General features: G+C 42.1%; 1 protein-coding gene across 2 annotated transcripts in view; it reads right to left on the bottom strand.

Moving 5' to 3' along the window:
• CACNA1C (calcium voltage-gated channel subunit alpha1 C) overlaps positions 1-20,535 on the bottom strand; it is a 494,372-nt gene that overhangs the window by 86,139 nt on the left and 387,698 nt on the right. For both annotated transcript variants that reach the window (XM_075727966.1, XM_075727965.1), the window contains exons 13-20: positions 19,853-20,078; positions 13,732-13,939; positions 12,808-12,928; positions 10,742-10,856; positions 9,503-9,623; positions 9,306-9,375; positions 2,711-2,843; positions 834-963 (exon numbers count right to left, since the gene is read on the bottom strand). In XM_075727966.1, the coding sequence (XP_075584081.1) occupies positions 834-963; positions 2,711-2,843; positions 9,306-9,375; positions 9,503-9,623; positions 10,742-10,856; positions 12,808-12,928; positions 13,732-13,939; positions 19,853-20,078 (1,124 nt within the window). The remainder of the gene's footprint in view (positions 1-833; positions 964-2,710; positions 2,844-9,305; positions 9,376-9,502; positions 9,624-10,741; positions 10,857-12,807; positions 12,929-13,731; positions 13,940-19,852; positions 20,079-20,535) is intronic.

Genomic DNA, 20,535 nt, shown 5'->3' with positions numbered 1-20,535 from the left:
ACAACAAAAAATTGTTCCACTCTAAGCCTAGCAAGCTCTTCAAGTATAAAGGCACCAAAATGCCACTGCAGACAGCAGAGATCAGAAGTCTCGCATATGACTACTGACTCCTCTGATTTCTGCAGTGACCCCAGATTAATGGCAAAGTTAAGGGAGCATTGAACGTTTCCAAAGGCTAATAAGAATGGTCAGGAAAGAAGGTGAGAATGTAACTCCGTGCTGAATGCCTTCCTCTCCTTCCCCAAGGCTGGTGATGAGAGGAGCACAGCATATTTTCTGAGGATTATCTCAAATTTAATGATAGCTTTGCAGATGGCATTCAAATAGCCTGATCCTAACCTAGATGACACCAATTTCCCCCAGAGTGACTGCATCAAACTCAAGAACATTATTCCTGATTTACACCAGTGCTAACAAAGTGAAAATCAGGCCCTGGGATTTTTAGTTCAAAAGCAAGCATGTGGCAGGCGAACAAATGTTCCAAAGGGAACCTGAAAATCCCCCAAAATTAGAATTATCTGTATCCCAGTCAGTGTTTCTACAGACCATTTCTAATGCCTTAATCCCAGGGAACAATAATTTTGCTTCAGTCTCCTGTCTTTCGTTCCCCTACACATGCTTCTGGAATGAACTAGAGGCCAAATTCTGCACTGACTCATGTTCCCTGCAAAACCCAATGATTTCACACACAGCCTACAAAAGGCACAAATCAGGGAAGAGAGCCTCTCCCAAAGCCTCTGATGCAGTCTTTTCTGCCTTTCCTGGCTTCAACTAATGATCTGCTTGTACCACACTTTTAATACACAGTGAGGGAAGCAGGATGGGAAGCATACTTGGTTCCTAAAGGAGAGGTGTCGGACGGGGTCCTCAGCTGCCAGGGAGATGCTGCTGAGCAAGATGAAAAATAGGATCAGGTTGGTGAAAATGTTATCGTTAACGATTCGATGGCAGTGGACACGAAACCTGCAAGAGAGAGGAGAGGCACAACTTTATCTCTCAGAGAACAGCAAGACCTGGGAAACACTCCCCACTCCTCTTTTGCCAGCAGGACTGGCTGGGGAGGATTGTTTTGCAGAGCAGCTTCCCTCTGCCCCAGCAGCAGGGAGAACGATGGGCCTGGGCAGCTGTGCTTGGCCCTGCTGGGTGCTGGGCAGCCATGGCTCTCCACATGATGCAGTGATGCACATGGAGTGATCAGCTGCCTGCAGGACTCATGCTTGGTGCATTTGAATAGAGAACAGTCACTCCCTCCTGACAGAGCTTTTTGTGATTTAGAGCTGGTCTGAAACCGGCCAACCCAAAATTATATCCCTTGCTTTCATTCATGGAACCATTCCCCAATCATTTAGGGGGAAAAGCAGCAGAAACAGGCTTTGGGGTGGCCAATGTCTTTCTGAGCTGGGGCTGGAGTGTCACTGAGCAGGAGCTATGGGGGATCTACCTTGCTAACAGGGCACAGATCTGACCAAATGGATGTAGGGCAGGCTGGCACTTGCAAAGGGCTTCTGGGAGGACATCATGCCACGCAGGGTGTCTGCTAAATGTCACCCTAATATAAAGTGCTTGGTGCTGTTAGTGGGAAACTAGCAAGTAAAGAAGCAGCAGTCTCCCATCAAACAGGAGCATGCTTAGTGGAGATCATTACAGAACCTTCTATATGTTGGTATTAGGATATGAAGAGTTAAACCTCATAACAGTCCTATGCATAATTGTAGAGGCACTTCATTAATCTATTTAGCTCTACTTTTGGCTGTTAAGCCTCCAAGCCACTATTATAGCAATTTTACAGATTATTGCAGAGGTTAATTTACTTCTTCAACAAGTGACAGTGGGTGGGTGGCAAAGCTGACATTAGAGTCCATGAGTCCCAATCATCATCAGTCCCTCCCAGCTTCACATACCCAAAGAGGAGTGGCACAAGCCCTGCTGTGGAAAGACTGGCTCTGAATTCAACTGTGCTTTTATAGCCCTGCCTTACTTTGGGGCTGTGTTTGGAGGCCAAGTCCCCAAGGGAGATGTCAGGATACATGGTACTGCACACACCACTGGCAGTGAGCTCATTTCTGCACCCTTGGAAAGATATATTGCCCTGTATCATAGCTTAGCCCTCCACTCACAGTACTGGTCTCACACATCCGTGTTGGAAAGACAGGTGGAGCAATGTGAAGCCACATTGCAGGAGCCAAAGGGAAGAGTGTGAGAGAAGAACTATTCTTCTCAGCCTCCCCTCAGAGCTATGGGCTCTCCTCCTCCTCCTCCCATTTCTTGTCTGCTTGTTCTTGATGTGTAGGAATGAGCAGAGACACATGAACTCCTTACTGGGAGTGGATATTGAGCAGCCATTAGGACAGGAACCTCCTACCTCATGCTTGACTGATTGCATGATGGCTTGCTCGCAATTTGGACCTGAATATGTTGGGTAATTCCAATTACTGACTTGCCTCCAAGTTCCTTATTTCCGAAGCTTTCATGATTTGTCAATCAGCCTTGCAGGTGCCATGAACTCCCATTGAATATTGTCAGTGGGCTCCCTACAGTTGTGCTTTCATGAGGATTTCATGCCAGGGCCTTTAAAGGAAAGACTGGTCAAAGGAGGTCTCTGATATGAACTGCTGGAAGGGAGCTCTGCACCACATAACCTTTGGGGCCCAGCAAGAAAGGGGTACCTGCTCTCCGCCTCCTTGTTCCAGCTAAGCAGTCTCTTAAATACCTGTTGTTAGGACTGAAGATGAAAAAAGCACTGGCATCAGGCATGGGCACAGCCTTTTCCTTGAGGTGCAGCTCAGACATTGGGCGAGGCCGAGGGCCGACAGGCATCTCGGGTTCTTCCTCATCTTCCTCTGCTGCAAGAAGCATTTTTGTCTTTTAATGCAAAGTACAACCCATTCTGGAGTGCTGGGGCATTTGTCTCTGTCATAACTAGAGCTAAAAACTAAAAGCTGTTGAAATAGGATGATGAAAGCTTGAGGTTCCTTGTCCACTTCCTTTCTCCAAGGCAGTATTTGCTGCCCAGCGCTCGCCCTGGCAGACATTGATCTAGTCTCCTTGTAAAACCATTAATGCTGGTAAACCCACAATATCCTCACAACAGTCTCCTCAGATCCTTCATTGTCCCTTCTGCAAAAAAAGCTTCTTCTAATGACTGATTTGAATCTTTCTTGCTATGGTCTACATCAATTATCTATTCTCTTATTTTCCATGGACACAGAAAATAGGTAATTCCCTTCCTCTTGCAGAAGGCTTTTACATGCTTGAAGACCATTATTATGCCTCTGTGAAGATTCCTGGTTCCTAGAGCAAAACAACAACAGTCTTTCCTGAGGTCTCCGATCATTCTTGCTACTTTCCTCCAGATTATCTGCTGGATTAACCTGCAGTTGAAGCTCTACTGGTGCAGTGGAGAGCTGGATTACTTCTTATATCTTAGAATACTATCTTCCTGTTTAAATGTCCTTCACAGGCACTTCTTTTCATTACACTGTGGCATTAATTTGCCATCAATTTCTGATTTGCACAAAGCACAGATTATTTACCACAGAACAGCTGCCTAGCCTGTCGCTCCCCACTTTGCATTTCTGCTGCTGACTATCTCCAAGAGTTGCACTTCGACCTCATCCTTATTGAACTGCATTTTATTTTCTTCAGACCATTCCTCCAGTTTATTAAGATCAGGCTTTCTTCTCTTTGTGAGGCTCTACATGGAGCCACTGCCACATCTGGGATTGTGTCTGGATGTGCTTATGTATGCCCCAGAGCAAACATGGAGCATGGGCATTTTGACTTACACCAATCAGAAATTCTTAAAATTGTCCCCTTTCATAATTCAGTGGGGGGAAGATTGAAAGGGCGGGAACAAGGCTGAGACTCTTGAACCTGATGCCTACCAAGCAGATCTCCAGGCACTGTGCAGATCAGTGAGCACCCTCAAGGAAAAAAGCACAGAGATGTGGGCTAAGTGGTATGTGAAAGAGAATTCCACCTCTGAGAGTTTCTTCTACCTGCTGAAGTCAGATGCTGTTTTGTAAATGACATGGTAGGATTTTGCTATTTTAAAGATCCCAATCCTCTCACTTAATCAGCAAGGTGGGAAAAAGTGTTTTAAGAAAGGAGCCTGACAGGTTAGAGGCAAGTAATTAATCTTCCAGCCAATTGAAAGGAAGAAACTCTAGCTAAAAGGTTTATCATGAGTCCATAGAGTGAGATAAATTCCAGGAAGAGCCTGTTCCTCTAGGGTCAGGTACTGTACTTGATCTGGTAATGGAAAGAAAGAACAGATGAATCAGCACAGATCCTAATCTAGATGTCGGAGACATGAGAGAAGTGGCCTTTTCAATGCATGCCATTATTGCATGCAAATAGGATTCTTTCTTTATGCTTCTAGTAGCAAGTGTTCAGCTCAAATTCACTCAATAGATTTTTGGATAGATGTTTGAGTGGGTACATAGAGTTTGTACTTTTTAAGCCAGTCTATTTTTTAACAGCTCAATTTTATGTTGTAATATACTTTATAATACTCTTTCTACAGGCTTTATTAGTTAAAGAAACATTCTTCCAGATGTACTTTTGTGCATAGTACTTGTAAAATTGGTATTAATGTCGATGCTGCTATTTATATAATATTACAATACTTTGCACTTGCACCTTTTATCTACAGATTTCAGAGTGGGCTGACAATGAGCGAGGTAAGGAAATTCTTTTTCTTCTTTGGCGGTCCAGAATTCCAATGCCCATGATCATGAGGGAAATTTCAGAGCTCTTACTCAAAAAGACTAGTATTCTGAGTCCCTGTTCTGTGCCTTCACTATTAGATCATTATTTTTCTTTTACTTGGAGGAATGCTTGAAAGAACACTTTCAAATGGGTATGGAACAACACCCCAGGAAAATGGACTCTAGCAGAAGGATAAACCCATGAAGACCATAAAGAACACTGTTCCTCTCCTCTTTTTCTTCTGTCTGCCATACAGCAAGAAATATATTAATGATTCTGGCAACCACATACCTTCAGAATGGAAAACACATTCAGTTCCTCAGCCATAGATAACGTTCTAAATATTTTTCATTTAAAGTAGGGGCTAGGGCACATAAGAAAGAAAAGCCCAAATACTGAAGCCCAAATATGCAAATAACAACATGATTATAGCCTCAGCTCAGATCACTACCTAGGCTATCTACTTGCATATAGAAACAGTATGTTGCACAGTTGCCAACACTGGTAGAAGCAAAGGTTAACATGGTATTCAAAGATGGGCTGGGCAGCACATTGGCTACAGTCCAACACTTGTTCTTTGACTGTTTCCTATACCTAAGGTATATTTGTGTTTAAAAAGTGACCCTTCTAGTTAAACTTGCCATGAAATCATAAAGAAACATGATTCAGAGCTGCCAAGTTCAGACCTATGTTTGAACTCTCCTAAAATTCAAGGAAATTCAAATCTGGGAATGTCATCTTGAATTATGCTTCATTAGAACGGTGATGTCCTTTGGTTGTGAAGCTGTAAGCACACACAGGCTACAGTGCAGCATCAGTGAGAAACTTGTTGATGAGGATTTTTTTTTTTTTACTGTACAAAGACCAGAACTCTTGTGTAAGGACACTGCTTTGCTTCAAGCTCCCATGAATCATCCCAAGCTTTTACCTTCATCTGACATTCTGAATTCTTTGTCTGTTTCTGTACTAGACTGCAAGACTAGCTCCCTGTCTTCCTATAATAAACATATCATCATAATAATCCTTCTAGTGTACACAAATCTCTGGAAGAACTAGTCTCTCCTTCCAACAAAGAGGATAGGTGATCTGATGAGCTGCAAGTACACAGAGTATTCTAGGGGATAAGAGCAACACTGTGTAGCAAATAGAGTCAGAAGAGGTTATTGAGAAAAATGGCTGAGGCAGCAGAAACAAATAAGAGATTGAGCAAGGTAGGTTGAAAGAATAAAGGGAAAAAATGAAGTGACCATTTCAAATTGTTTCTGAACACTGGGTTAGGGTGAATGATGTTTCCAGAGGAGGGAATGGTACACAGCCATGGAAGGGTCACAGGCATTAACAGCTTAAATCATAAACAGAAAATAGGTAGAACCAGCTGACTGCGTCTAAGAAGCAATAGGATGCTTCACTCAAAGCACAGCTGAGATGGATCCACATGCAAGTGGGTAAGAAAAGGTGTGTTCCCAGATGGGCCGTATACGGCTGCACGGCAACTCCTGTACCACAGCTGGACTGATCAGCAATCAGCAGAAGGATTCTGGACTGGTCAGATGGCCACAAGGGGACTGGGCAGGGGTACATGTGGGGATCGGGAAATTCTTGTTTGCTAATGCCAGGAGGAATGCCTTGGGGTCATTTTCCCCAAAATTGACTACACAAGGCAGATGTGACATGCCACATCAGCTCTGAGAGGGCCTTGATGCTTCTGAGCTTTCTACAACAGAATGGAATAGATGACTACAGTAAATCTGATCTAACAAGGGATTTACAAAACTTTACTGCGTGTGAGCTTTATGGTTGACTTCCATGACAGAAGTGGTCAGGTAATTTTGTGAGCTGTTATTCACTCTTCACAAAGAATTGATAAACAATTCGGGGAATAGGCCTGTTTAGAAATGGCATCATACAATGGCAAAAACCCAAGATGCTGTTCCTTTGGATTTCTAATAGGAGATGGTAGAAAACCTGCCCATCCATTCAAATTTTAGGTTCTGATCAAAAGTGTGCCAAGCCAGGAACTGGCACCCCAAGGCAGGATTATAAAAGTGTTTTTACTTAATTTTCTGCACTCTAATCTTATGCACAGCTGCAGATAAAATGTCCATGACACAAACTGTAGATGTAGTTTTTGTCATATAGTTTAAATGTTGAGCTATTTCTAAGCTATCCACAGAAGGTAACTAAAACACAATTCTATTATCAGCAGGCTTAAATTTGATATACAGGTGACTGTACCTTCACTTGAAAAAAATGTAATGGTCTGCAAATCCAAACCAGCTGAGAAACAGAAACAGAACTGTATCAAGATGTTTTAATCTGTGCTTCTGACTAAAGACTCCCACAAACCCCTTAGCAACTGGGGATGTGTGTCCAGTAAGTGCCTATGCCTATAGAGGTGCTGGGAAGATTAAAGCCAGAGTGATCTGTGTCAGGCAATGTTAAAACAGTATTGCATAGTGTTAGAACCACACTCTGTTCCTGATAAATGGGCTATAAATATTGATGAATACAAGTATTGCAAATGTGGGGATTTTTTGTACTGAAAATAAAATGCAATGAACAGTTTTCCTTTTTGCTTGTCTGGAACCCTTGCCCATGTATTTAAAATGAACTCTTGTGTCTTTTTTTACCCTATCACATCAACCTATTATCAGACATTTATTAGAAATCATGGAATAGAAGAGAATGTGTTTTATTACCTATTACAGCATGTTACATAATCATAGAAACGCAGAAGAGCAGAGCAGGACAGGATCACAAAAGGCCCTCTGGTTCATGCCTCTGCTAAGCCAGGATCAGCTAGTTATTATATCTAAGCCTTTTCTGGCAGATATTTTTCTGACCTGTTCCTAACAACATTCAGTGATGCTGGGCTTCCACATCCATCTTCATGACCTTTTCTAGCCTCACCATTAGAAAATTCTCCCCTGGTGTGAATCTTAAATCTGTTACTTCTTCATAACAGAGATAATGTCCATCCTACCTGTAACAGGCTTTTATGCATTTGAAGACATTTCTCCTGCCTTTCCCAGCTCAAACAACCACAATTCTTTCAATCTTAGTTCTTGCTTCCTACTAGCATTGTTTTCACCATGCTTTTCTATGCTCCTCCCAGTTCAGCCCCACTTCTCCTAAGCAGAGCTTAGGAGATACAGTATCCCACCTGAGATCTTATCAATGGTGAGCGGAATGACATAATTGCTTTGCTCTGGTTATCTTTCACTGGCCAGTTAGAAGGAACCTGTTAACTGGACTAAAGGGTCATGTTTTCACTGTTTATAAATCTCACTACTTGCTTGCCTTTGAAAGACAGCAAATGTTGTTGGTACCTGTTGAGCTTCTGATAACAAGATTCAGATTCTTTTCTCAAGGACTGTTACCTAACTAGCTGTCACCTAAGATCCTTTATTTGTGAGTTGTTTATTCCTGTCTATGTGTAGAGCCTGGCACTTTCAATTTTATTTAGACCATTTATCCAGTTCCTCAAGAGCTCTTTGAATTCTAATGCTGCCCTCCAGCATGCTTCCTGTCCTTCCTAGCTTCATGTCATCTGCAAATGTATTAAGCATATTTCCTCTTCCATCATTCAGGTCATTAACAATGAACTGAACTGAACTCAGGACAGGCCCTTGGGTTGTAGAACCTCACTTGGGCCATCACCATGCTCCACATAAAGAATCTGACCAATTTCTCTCCCAATCATCTAGATCACGTTTTTCGAGCCGGCTTATGAGAATGTTAAAAGAGACAGCCAGAAGCCTTAGCAAAGCTAAAGAATATGATATCTACTTCTTTTTTCCTGTCTACAAGTCTTGTCAGCCCCTTTTAGAAGAAAATAAGGGTGGTTTGACTTGATTTGTTCTTGGCAAATCTATGTTGCTTGCTAGTCATCTCCTTATCTTGCAGTCATATAGTTTGTTTAATCACTTGTTCCAGCACTTTTCCAAGAATGGAAGTTGAACTGACTAGCTTATAATTCTTCTGCTCCAACCCCACCCCCCATTCAGGATCTCTTGAAGAAAAACTGCTTGAAGTTCTGAGATTTCTTCAACCAATATTTAAAGTATCTGAGGATGAAGTTAATTAGGTCAAACTGACTTGAAAACTAGCCTAATGCTCTAACTTGTTTTTTCCAATTCTAGGCTGAGATCTTACGCGTTTAGAATTATGCTAATAAGTCACACTGTCTTTTTTGGTTAGAAAAAAGTGCAAAAATGCATTCAGGACTTTGCCTTTCATGAGTATCTGTTATGAGTCTCCCCTGACCACTGAGTACTGAAAAAATAGACTGAAAACAAAGTCATATGCATATTTTCATATACAGAGATTTGTATATGATTTGATTTGTTTCTCTGTAAAGCTCTGTATTTGGAAATACAGAGCTTTACAGAGAACCAAATCAAATACAGCTAATCAGTATAGGGACTACAAAGGACCAAGTCTACACCTGTGCAAACACAGGCAAGCACATCATCCTGTCCCATCATGAAAGCATTACATGTTCAGCATACCTGCTACCACAATTTGGCTTTATGTGCATTACCAACTGGAGCTTCTCTTTGTCAAATCAGGGATAAGAGGAAATAGATATATACCTGGAGCTTCTGTTGTGGGATATGGGCTCTTTTCTTCATTTTCATTGGGCTGATAATCATCCACGTTGATCTGACAGAAATGGAAGGAGAAACAGCAAAACCTTTATCAGACAAGGCAGAGGGTTTTCATTCCCTCAGAAACCCAAGCTGTTCATGCCATCACTGCACAGAGAGTGCTGGCTGGCAGCAGACCTTACCTTGGTAGCAGGCGGGGATTCTCCATCAGCAGTGATTGATTTCAGCTCAATTTTCTCCTCCTTTGTCTCCTCCTCCACAGCTGTTTTTTCTATCTCCTGTTTCTTTTCAGGACTAGCAGTCCTAACAATTTTACAAGATAAAAAGCAAAGAGTAACAAAGGTGAAAAGATGTTTCCCTTTCAGGAACTTAATGTAATACAGCATACACCATGAGAATGATCAGCTGGCTGGCACCTCCATTCTGAGTCCAGCTTACATACCAGCAGCTCCACCTTGTCCTCATCTGCAGGCGAAGGTAGAACCTCTGCTCTAATTCTATATAGCATCCTTTTATTTTACAGCTTTCTCAGTGGCATGTGTTTTGGCGGGAGGGGGGGTGGTGTTTGCACGCGCATGTGGAAGAAGCATGTGCCTGTGTGTTTGTGCACATGCGTATTCTAGGTATGTCAGTAGAGATCTCTTTGTTCACCCAATGACAAAGGCATGAACCATTTTCAGCACAAATCTTGTGGACTTCCACTAGGTTGCCTACAAAGTTTTGCCCCTCAACGCACTCCCAGAGCCAGGGAAACCCACTGACTAACATGCAGGATGAAGCAGAAAGATCTGCACAAGAGATCCCCTCCAAGCAGCCTGGAAGACAGTGAATAGAAATAACCAGTAAGGAGAGGCTTCCCTGCTGTGGGCAGCTGGGAATGACAGAGAAGCTCTACATTCAGCTTGTGCCTCCTAAGACTCTGCAGAAACACTAAAAGAACTGGCAAGAGAAGAACAGCATGTGGCATCAAAAGAGAAGGAAGCTGCTGAATCTTGTCGGGGGAATGACAGTCTGAAAATACACGTTGTGGTCCAAAGCAATCAGAAGGTAACTGGGAGATTCAAATGGAAGTGTAACATTGACACCATTTCACACTCATTCTCTGCTGATGCCCTGAAAGCTCATCAGTCATCCAGACTTCCTTTCCTCTGTTCACATCATTGCAATTGTGGGGACTCCCAGCTCATGACACCTTCTTGTCTTTTAGTTTGAATTCTTTTGCATAAAAATTTATATATACATAATTCCATATATAATTACATTAATCATATATATAATCTATACACACTCACAGAGAACTTATACTTACATATTACTTATACGCATACTTGCTCGCACATATATATGTGCATAATGTGTGTAATTATACTCACAGGAATGCATGCATACGAGTGTAGATAGGTGTATGCAAATGCATTTACCTAGCTAGCTTTTTCCTTTCTTTTTCCTCTTCCTCCTCTTTCTGCGCAGACGTTAAACTCTCAGCATCAGCAAGGTTGTCCACAGCAATGGCCAAAAATACATTCAGCAGGATATCTGTTTGTGTGCTACTTAAAGAAAATGGGCTTTGAAAACTGCAGAACAACATTATACCAAAGGTTTCTTAATTGAAAATTTTTAGCAGCCTGTCATCAGATCTCTTGTATTTTCCAAACTTCCATTTCACACAAATGTTCAGGATGTGCATATCCAGCATGCACAAACCTACACCTTCCATCCAAATGGCTAAAACACTGTGTGGGGTTTCCAAAATTTCACAACAGAATGACTGATATAAAACATCTAAATCCAGATTAATATTTTAATTTCCAATTTCCCCAAAGGGTCTCACTTTGTGCAACAAATCCCACTGAAGATAAGGGGAGCACTGAGTGCTTTGCATCTTTGACAGCTTAGGTCACTTGTATTAAAGCACTCATATTCAAGAGCCTCATACCACAAGGCACCTGGGCTTTCCAATTTTGGCCTATGTACTTGACTTGAACAACGTAATTATAGGTATTCCCGCAGACAGGAGTGGATTTTATGGACAGCAAGCATAGCACTGTCATTAGCATTTCTGAGGCAACCAAAAAGAAATTAATTTAGTCTGGGCATTGAAGGGTTGAGCTGACAACTCTGCCACCTCCTAGCAGAGAGTCCGTGCATGGCCAGTTATGCCCATGTAGCCAAAGGGCAAGGAATCACAACTGTTTTCTTGTCTTGCCACTCAGTGTTCAGATCTCATGTTACACATCTGAACATCAGCTTCTTTTATAAATTTGCTGAGAGTGGGTCTTGTTACACCATGATAACTTTTAAATAGACTCCAGTTCAAGGCTTAGTCTGGAAATACAGCCACCTCCCTCCCTGGGCTCCAAGGTCTAATGGCTCCAAAGTCAGCCAGCATGTAGAGATGGCTCACACTTTCCTCTGCAGTTCACAAGGAGATCCAAATTGTAGCTTTTTTAAGCTGTCAGGCAGACTGCCTACCTTGACCTTCAGATAAGTGGAATTGCACCATCCCACTTTGAAGAGAGGGCATGCAGGTCAACTGAGATGTCAAATTACACGGTTTGAGAGATCTGAATTATGAGGAAAGGCCAGAAGAGGTGGGCTGAGACTACAAGGTGGCTTTATAGAAGAATCAGTGTAAAAAGAAATGTCACCTCTGACACAGGAGGGCCATTTATTAGGGAAGCAGAAACTAAACATGAAAACATTTAAAGCAAACTGAGATAGGGAACAGAACCATAGCTCTACATTATATGCAAATTCCTATGAAAAGACACTCAGAGTCTAATCATGCAGTGTGCTTTGTACCTCCTGGGATACGTACAGTGCCCTCACTTCACCTTGAAGCCAGAGAACTGAAGTTACTTAACACCAGCACAGGCTGGAAGATAACAGAGCACACAATTTTCTGTTTGAAGAACACACAGATTGCAGTAACTGAAATGGAACACGGTTCCTGTTAGTTTATACATGAATTAATACATGATCTCACATAAATCAATTATGTCAAACATATGTTACTCCTATTACAGCATTTGTATATAGCATATTGTAGATTATACATATTTTTATTCCACGTAAGGCTTGGATAAAAGCACATGGAATATATTACTGAAAAGGCAATTAAAGCAAAAATACGCAGTAAGTCCAGTAGGTACACATACAGATTAGTTTCTGGAGAAGGCAGAAAAGAAAAACCTATGAGAGAATTAAGGGGAATGAAAAATAAAAACACTAAACATGTAAAGATACTAAATAAAATCTAGCACGCGGAACTGGCACGTAGCTGGGTCTTACAACTGTTTATATGCCTTAGCACTAGCTAAAATTAAACAAACTTGTTTAACTTTTGGCATTGCAAAGCCAAAATTCAGACCTAGGGAAAAGGTAAAAATGTAAGGTATGAAATTCATTATTTTCTGACATAACAAAGTAGTAAAGAGTGGCTTTAAATTCAGCCCCACTTGGAGAAAAGAGTAGCATCAAAGGATACAGTTTCCACAGATGAAGAGGATGATGAAGTAAATACAGACCAACATTCCTGGAAAAGAGGGGCCGCCATAAGCCATGATCCCATCATACATCACCGAATTCCAGTCCTCCCCAGTCAGGATCTAAATGACACATTCCCACCAATAAGGGACACAGTGTTAGACCACACAGAGAATTTGAAAACCCCATGAACACAAAGATATCTACTATCCTAGAGAACACTCCCTCCCCCAGGATGGTTGGCGACTCTGGCTGTGTCCATCTAGAAAACTAAAAAAAACAGAACAAGGAGAATGCAAAGAGGGCCTATGCTCAAAATGTAAAAAAAACCCCAGATGTCCCCTTGAAGGTGATGGCTGAAGCCAAATGGCTCTCCCAGACAACTCTGCTCAAGTCTCCCCACCTCTCACAGGCATTTCCCTCCCACGTGTCTGTTGTTTCAGACAGGCTGCACAACCTACAGCACTGAAGACAGCCTTCAGCAGAGCCCTCCCTGCCAGTTGCCTTCACCTTGCACATGAAATCATGATCCTGATGCTCTTGGTTGATCACTCTCAAAACTGCAGTCAGCTTAAAGGCCGTTTGATTACTTCTCTGGTGCTGTGAGCAGATACTTGTTCCCCAGTACTGTGGGAGCGGGGAGGACAGCTGCAGGGTTGAGCTTTGGCATGCAGGTGCTGCCCCGGGACATGGCAATGGCCATTCTCTTGTTCTACCCTGCTAAGACCTGGTGGTCTTGCTACACACAGGGGCTTTAGCTTTGGTTCCCCACTTTGGGAGGGGGGGACCTTGCTCGTGGAGCTGTTAGCCTGATGTCCAGTCTTGGGGACCGTCAGGCTGCAGGAGAAGGGCGCAGGACCTGCTCTCTGTTTTGCCTCATGTAAGCATAATGTGTTGGCCCTATTGGGACCATTCTTGCCCTTACCTGAAACACAGTGAGGAGGGACTGGGGGAAGTTGTCAAATGTACTCCTCCTGGTCTGCATCTCATCAAAGTTAAACTTGCCCCCAAAGAGCTGCATCCCCAGGAGTGAGAATATGATAATGAAGAGGAAGAGAAGCAGCAACAGAGAGGCAATGGAGCGGACTGAATTCAGGAGTGAAGCCACGAGGTTACTCAGGGAGTTCCAGTATCTGGGAGAGAAAATAGAGGCAGTTAAAATTCCTTCAATCCAAGACAGGTGCTCATGGACTGCACAGGATATAGGTTCAGGCTGGCTTCTGCGTATAAGCAGGCATCTCCAAACACCCTGTTAAGCAGTGAATCATTGATGTGCTTCCCTAAGATAATGAGACCTACTGCAGCTAATGAGTAATTTTACTAGCACACGTGTACATAGACAATTCCCTCCACCCCCCACCCCATATGCACACCCAGAAGATTATTGCAGCACTCTCCATCTAAGGCTCTGCAAATCTTATATCAATATATGGTGATTAGTTCTTGCTGCTTCAGTGAGTTACATTCTAACCAACCTCATTACAACAGTCACAGATGTTATGGCAGCCAGAATACCACACTCCAGAGAATGGCCTGTAATAACTAACAAGAGCAGATGGGGAAACAGTTTGGATGCAAATACAAACTAGTCCAGAATCTGGTGTGTGTGAGTATGTGCTTGGGCTCACTCACAGATAGAGGTTGCTAAGTTTTCTGGGATTGAGAGGAATGAGAAAGATATTCAAGGTCCTTTTACATGGATTCTAAAACCCAGGATCTACACCCATAAATTCCAGAGTCACCTTTGCTCTTGGAAGAGCGTGCCATCACTGCTTTTTTGGGTATTGAACCTTCTATACTTCTCAAACAGGCTGCAGACCATTTTGGAAGGGCTTCATTCAAGGGAGAGGATGGCTAAGACCTGTCCTCCCAGTGTACTCAGGTTTGTGCCCAGATCAGACTTATGTATGATGCAAACAAAGGACCTTCCTGCCCTTGTAGCCCCACTTCAGGGTTCAAATAGATGCCAGCAGCATGCTCTGCTGCAGCATGTCAGTTTGCTTGCATTCTTTGCCACCTGCAGAGCAGCCATGTGTTGGAAAAAGGCTTTAGAAAAAAATTTCTAAAGAATCCACCACATCACCCATGAAGCAACTTCCACTTCAATCTTGCATCTGCTCAACCACTCCTAGTCTACTGCTTAGCCGGTCATGACTGCTTCTCTTTTATACAGTTTTGAGTCTGACAGAGCTTTCAGACTAGGCTGAAGATTAGCTGTCATCTTCCAATCACCTATTTTGAATCAACATTACAAGCAAGCTTCAAAAGCTTTCACAGGTCAGCAAGCCAGTAATGTTTGCCTGTGACCTCTAAGTCTTCCTTCTAGCACCATCTCTTGTGGCCTATCACCATGCTTTAAGATTCCACCATGGCCAATATCCTCCACTTCTTTCTCCCAAAGCCCATAACATTGAGCCTTTCTTTCCTTAGAGGACTCTGAATTTCTAGCCATATTTCCCTTGGAGACAAAAGCTCCTCTTGAAAAGGATGACAGACATGTCTAGTGCTCTTGTTCCTTTGAGGAAGCCTGATCCTTTAACATACAAATCTGTTCTGAAGGTAGTGTAGTCATTAGAGACAAGAGTTCTTAAAATCCCAGTTAAATTCATATTTTTAAAATGTCAGTGTAAAAAGAAGACTTTCGTTGTCCCATGGAAGACAGGAATGTTCGAGCAGCCCAATCACTTTATGAAGGTTAGCAATCTGATCTGCAGAGGGACACTGCCATGTCCTCTGACATTCAGCAACTGGTTCACCTCCAAGGGCTGAGCTTCAAAGAGAACAGTGATGTTTTCTCTCCAGCCCAGTTTCAGAACTTCAGAGAAAACTAGAATGCTTTAAAGTTTAACTGCAATCAAAGAGATGAGCAACGAAAAACTATAGAGCAAAGGTAAGGGCATGGAAGCTGTGGGCTCAGTGCCTCTAAATGTCCACACTGAATGTGCAATGTAACAGCTCGCTGTATTTGCATTTATGCTTACAGCTCACATACTTTCACACTTTGGGAGGAAGGGAAAGTGACACAGGAAAAGGGAAAAATTCATTTCTGATGAAACTCGACTGACTTTAGCATCCTTAAACCAGAAACTGATGGGGTCGAGAATATCTCTCCAAGCCCTCCAACGTCAGCCAGGACGCACATTTTCTCGGTCATTCTAGCAATGCCCTTAAGAGGCATACAGTAGAGCTGTTACCCATCTGAATAGTCTCAGTGACTCACTTTAAGCTTAAATGCCTTGCTATCTCAGAGCGCAACTGCACAGAGTTTTATCAGCTCTGCATTTCTTGCCAATGGCTCAATACCTGAGATTCATTTTCTTATGTAACTATCAAACTTAAAGCAATTAACTGAGATGACCTGGTGATAAGATTAGTACTGTTTTATCTGTGCACTGAGTGCTAGCTAGAAATACAGCACCATTAGAAAAGTAAACAAAACAATCAGGGGGAAAAAAAAGAGAAAAAGGAAAAAGGAAAGGATAAAGAAGGCTAGGCTTGACTTGTGAAAATCACAATTGTTTATCTTAGAGTCCTAGAAGCCTGAACTTAGGTTACATTAGGTGGTTGCAGAAATAGCATGAACACCACCTCAAGAGATCTGGGGTTACTCAATGAAACACTAGGCTTTTAAGTCAGGAATGGATGAAGCCCAGACAAAGAAAAAGTCTCTTTCACTACTTCGTCCTCTTTGGTTAATATACTACAAAGAAAAAACAGTTACAATAAATCTTATGGCACTGCCAGACGGAATCACAAGTTTTGGACCAGGCAGCATATAATGGGAGGTACAAGAGAAAGCACTGCTACTTCCTCAGACTTATAGGGAAATGAATGTGCTTCTTAACATCTCCCAATTGCAGATCTCAGACCCTTGAGGCACTGCAAAACCCCAGCGAGTAGGATGGGACTATGATCCCTGTTTCAAAATGGAGGAATGAAGCAGAGAAGTTAAATAGTTTGTTCAACATCTCACACAAAAATCAGTTGCAGAACTGGATTAGAACTTAATGTGTTCTTTTATTGTCTTCCCCCTCCTCTCCATTGCCTTCCACTATGTCTTTATGATACTGGCAATCACAGATGCAGAGCTTAAAACAGTAGCAACAGCTGGCAGTCTCATTGTAGGAAAACTTCCCACACTGTTCATCCAATATAAAACCACTTTGAAAACAGGTACAAAAAAAGAGGTGCCCTGTCTCTCCTCCCTACAGTTTACAGTGACATATCTAGTGGCAGGATTAGGTATAAAATATCAACATTCATTCTGCTGTTGCAAATAAATTGATTTAAGTATAAAGGACTAAATATAGGGATTTATAAAGCAGTAAAGGACTATTTATAAAGAGAAAATAATTTGTCTTCTCACAGCAAAGGGAGATTTTCTGTACAGCCCTGTAAAAATTAGGGAGAATAAAACAAACAGATTATATTGTCTGCTTATCTAATGTACAAGACTAAATGATTCTGAAGAGTATTTATAATTTTGGAAAAAATGTTTGCTCTTGAAATTCTAAATATGGTTTCTAAAATGATGTATTGTTCATCTGATGGTGTCTTTATTTGTTTCTATTATATTAGGGAGCTGTATTTGTGTTTTTCCTAGAAGTGTATCATCTTGACGCACACAGAATTTGTTTGTGCTTGGTGTTTACCATGGAAAATCCATACAATTATATAAAGATTACTGATATACTCTCACCAGAGTAATTTTTCTGCTTTGTGCCTTTTTAATGCCCTTGATTATCACTATTTCCATCTCCACTGTATGTCCCCATGTCACTGCTCATGAATATATATTTGACATAAAACATTACACTATTATCTCTCCTACCCTTCCCAGCTTTCTAGGATTGCATCTTTCTGTATTATCATTGCACTCAGGTGGTGTATTCCATCGGTATTGATAATGTCGTCAATAAATCATCATTGTATTTAGAGCTGAGTGAATAATGGAAAAATTTGTATTTTACTGGAGAACATCAGAGGTGAAAGTTTGCTTTAATGCCAGAACATTCTCTCCTGCAGTAAGACATGAGTGAGCCTAAAATACTGCTTTGGAGGCTTGTGTTAGGGCCTTCCACATGAGGGTGAACTTCACCCACAGAGGGGAAAAATTATGAAGAAAATTATGAATAATTAAAAACCACAGATAAATCTGAGACTACTACAACCTACTTGCCAATATTTTAGGAACAGGAAAGAAGGCAAAATCTGATTAATACATTATTCATTACGAGTTATTCCTCAGCTCTTTGCTTTACACATAGACCCCTGTACAAATTGCAGGAGATGTATTCCAGGTAACATTTACTTCCAAGGAAAATTGTAATTTAGTTCTGCTGCAGAATGAAGATACATATAACTAGTCCTACTGCTGGTTGGTTCCAACATTACATCTCTGCCAGAAGCTTTAGGAATATTTGAGTACTCCAATAGCTCAAGCTTCCTAAAGTATTAATGATAATCTCTCAGCATTTGCCTTTCTATTAGAGAATTCTCTGAGCTAGATTATATATTTTGTGTAGGAGTGGAGAAATGTCTTGAAAAAACAATGACCTCTCCAGGATGCTATGTTGAAGCTTATGCTTTTACAGCTATTGGTATGTTGCCATGGGTGTATCTGATTACCCAATGCCTGAAACAGCTACTGGTTTCCTCAGAAACCAGGCCTGGGACTCAGTGATGATAGCTTTCAGACCCAAAGATCCAGGAAAAACAGTCACCAGACCAGATATCCCCACTATTTCTGGAAAGGCAAAGATGTCTTTCTTGCTGGAAACTCTTGTTAGCTGGAACATTTTCCTTCTTCTATGATCATGCGTCTAAACAGGCCACCTTTTTTTCTTTTTTAATAGTTGTAGGCTTGCTTTGGCCCCTCTCTCTGAGACTGTAAACTGATTTTCTGTCTCTGTCATCTGACCTTGAAAACCATCCACCCTGCCAGAGAGTTGAAGCTTTAAGGGTAAATCTTGTACAATGCACAAGTTCAAGTCTGTTGTTTTTTCTGCCTCACAGCTCTGCCATCTTGACTGTCTTCCAGTTTTGGTCTTGTTTTTCTCACGTGCTGTGTTTTTTACCTCAAATTTGTCAGAAATTGCCTTTGAGGGAGTTTATAGCAATTCTAGGGACATTTTCATAGCTGAGCTTGCAAAAAACACACTCTTTCACCACCTCAGTCAAGCTTTTTATAAGGTGCTGACTGGTGCCCACATGGAAAAAGGCAGGCCCTGCGCTGCTTTGGGTGAGCACTTGGATAGATTTGTTCCAAGAGCTCCCATCTGGGTAAGCTGGGAGCTGATCTTTCCTACAATCTCCCCTTAAGCTGAAAAACTCCTGCCAAATGAAGCTGGCATTTTGGAGGTACCTGACTGCAGGAAGCAGCAACTGTTTAATAGACACCCCTGTGCCTTTATGCAGAGTGAGAGGGGAAAGAAGGAAAAGGAAAAAGGGGAGACTGGAGTCTGGAAGGTCTGATTTCTTTGTAAAGATGCTGCATCATGCTGGACTCCTCTGAAGGAGAAGGGCTGGCAACATCCTTTGCCTATAGCTGCTGGTATTGACGCTATCTCCCACTCAGGCCACTGTTGAATCGACTGGAGCTGGCATGGACTCCTCAGTCAAATGTTGTTTTGGGTCAAAGCAGTCTTTCAGGCTCCTCTCTGTCCCCATAAAGCAACAAAAAAGTTCACAAGGCTATCTGCTGTTTTGTTTTCACTTTCCCTTTTGTAGAGAACCCTAAAAGCCCAAGCTCAGCTCACATTATCCTTCCAGATTTCAGTTTAACAATCTGCATGGTATCAAGTGTCTCCAGCCCTCTATGCCAGACTCTTCACCAATCCTTACCACTCACATCAGGGATATCCAGTCTGTACAGCCCGCCCCATCCTGCCACAAACTTCAGAAGATGAGGACTGTCAACCTAGGATTCTTGCTACCCAATTAGTGGTAGAAAAATTGAAAAAGAACAGGGGTGTGAGTGACTTGTACCTATATATGTTGTGCATTGAGCAGTAGCCCCCCTTCATTTCCAAAGAAGCACAAAGTACCTTGTTATTTTAAATATTCTTAGGAGTCGAACACATCTCAACACCGAAATGCCCAGTGGTGACATGATCTTTGTCTCAACCAGAATCGTTTCCAGGATTCCTCCACACACAATGAAACAGTCAAAGCGGTTGAAGAGGGACACAAAATAGGCCTGGAGACCAAGGCTGTACATCTTCAGCAGCATCTCTGCCGTGAAAAGAGCTAGCAGCACCTTATTGGCAGTGTCTCATGAAAAACAAACAGAAAGAGATTAATGAAACTTAGTCAAAAGATCATCACATCTAACCATCGGCCCCTGCCTATAAGAAACCTCTTCGGGGATCAGTCTAAAAGGTTAATTTCATATCAGCCTGGGTCAAAGAATGGACATCAAAAGCGTGGGCATCTCATTTACAGAAATGTTTTATGAAGATGCTTACAGTGATTCTTATGTATTGCACATACAGCTGCGATGTATTATACAACCACACAACCTCCATGGCAGGGACATGCCTTCCTGTGCACGACCTCTCATCACACTTGTCATCTGCAGATGAGAGTGGGAATAGAAGAGCTGCTGTGCTACCTACTGTTGCTTAATTAAGCCCTTTAGCTGCTCTCACCTCCGGTGAGGATTCAACTATTCCGCAGACAGAACAACTTTACAAATCACTCTTCCTTCCTCACTTCCCTGCTAACTAGA

Source organism: Pelecanus crispus, chromosome 1 (assembly GCF_030463565.1).
Source record: "Pelecanus crispus isolate bPelCri1 chromosome 1, bPelCri1.pri, whole genome shotgun sequence".
In the NCBI taxonomy this organism is placed as follows: Eukaryota; Metazoa; Chordata; class Aves; order Pelecaniformes; family Pelecanidae; genus Pelecanus; species Pelecanus crispus.
This window is presented reverse-complemented; position numbering and strand designations above follow the sequence as displayed.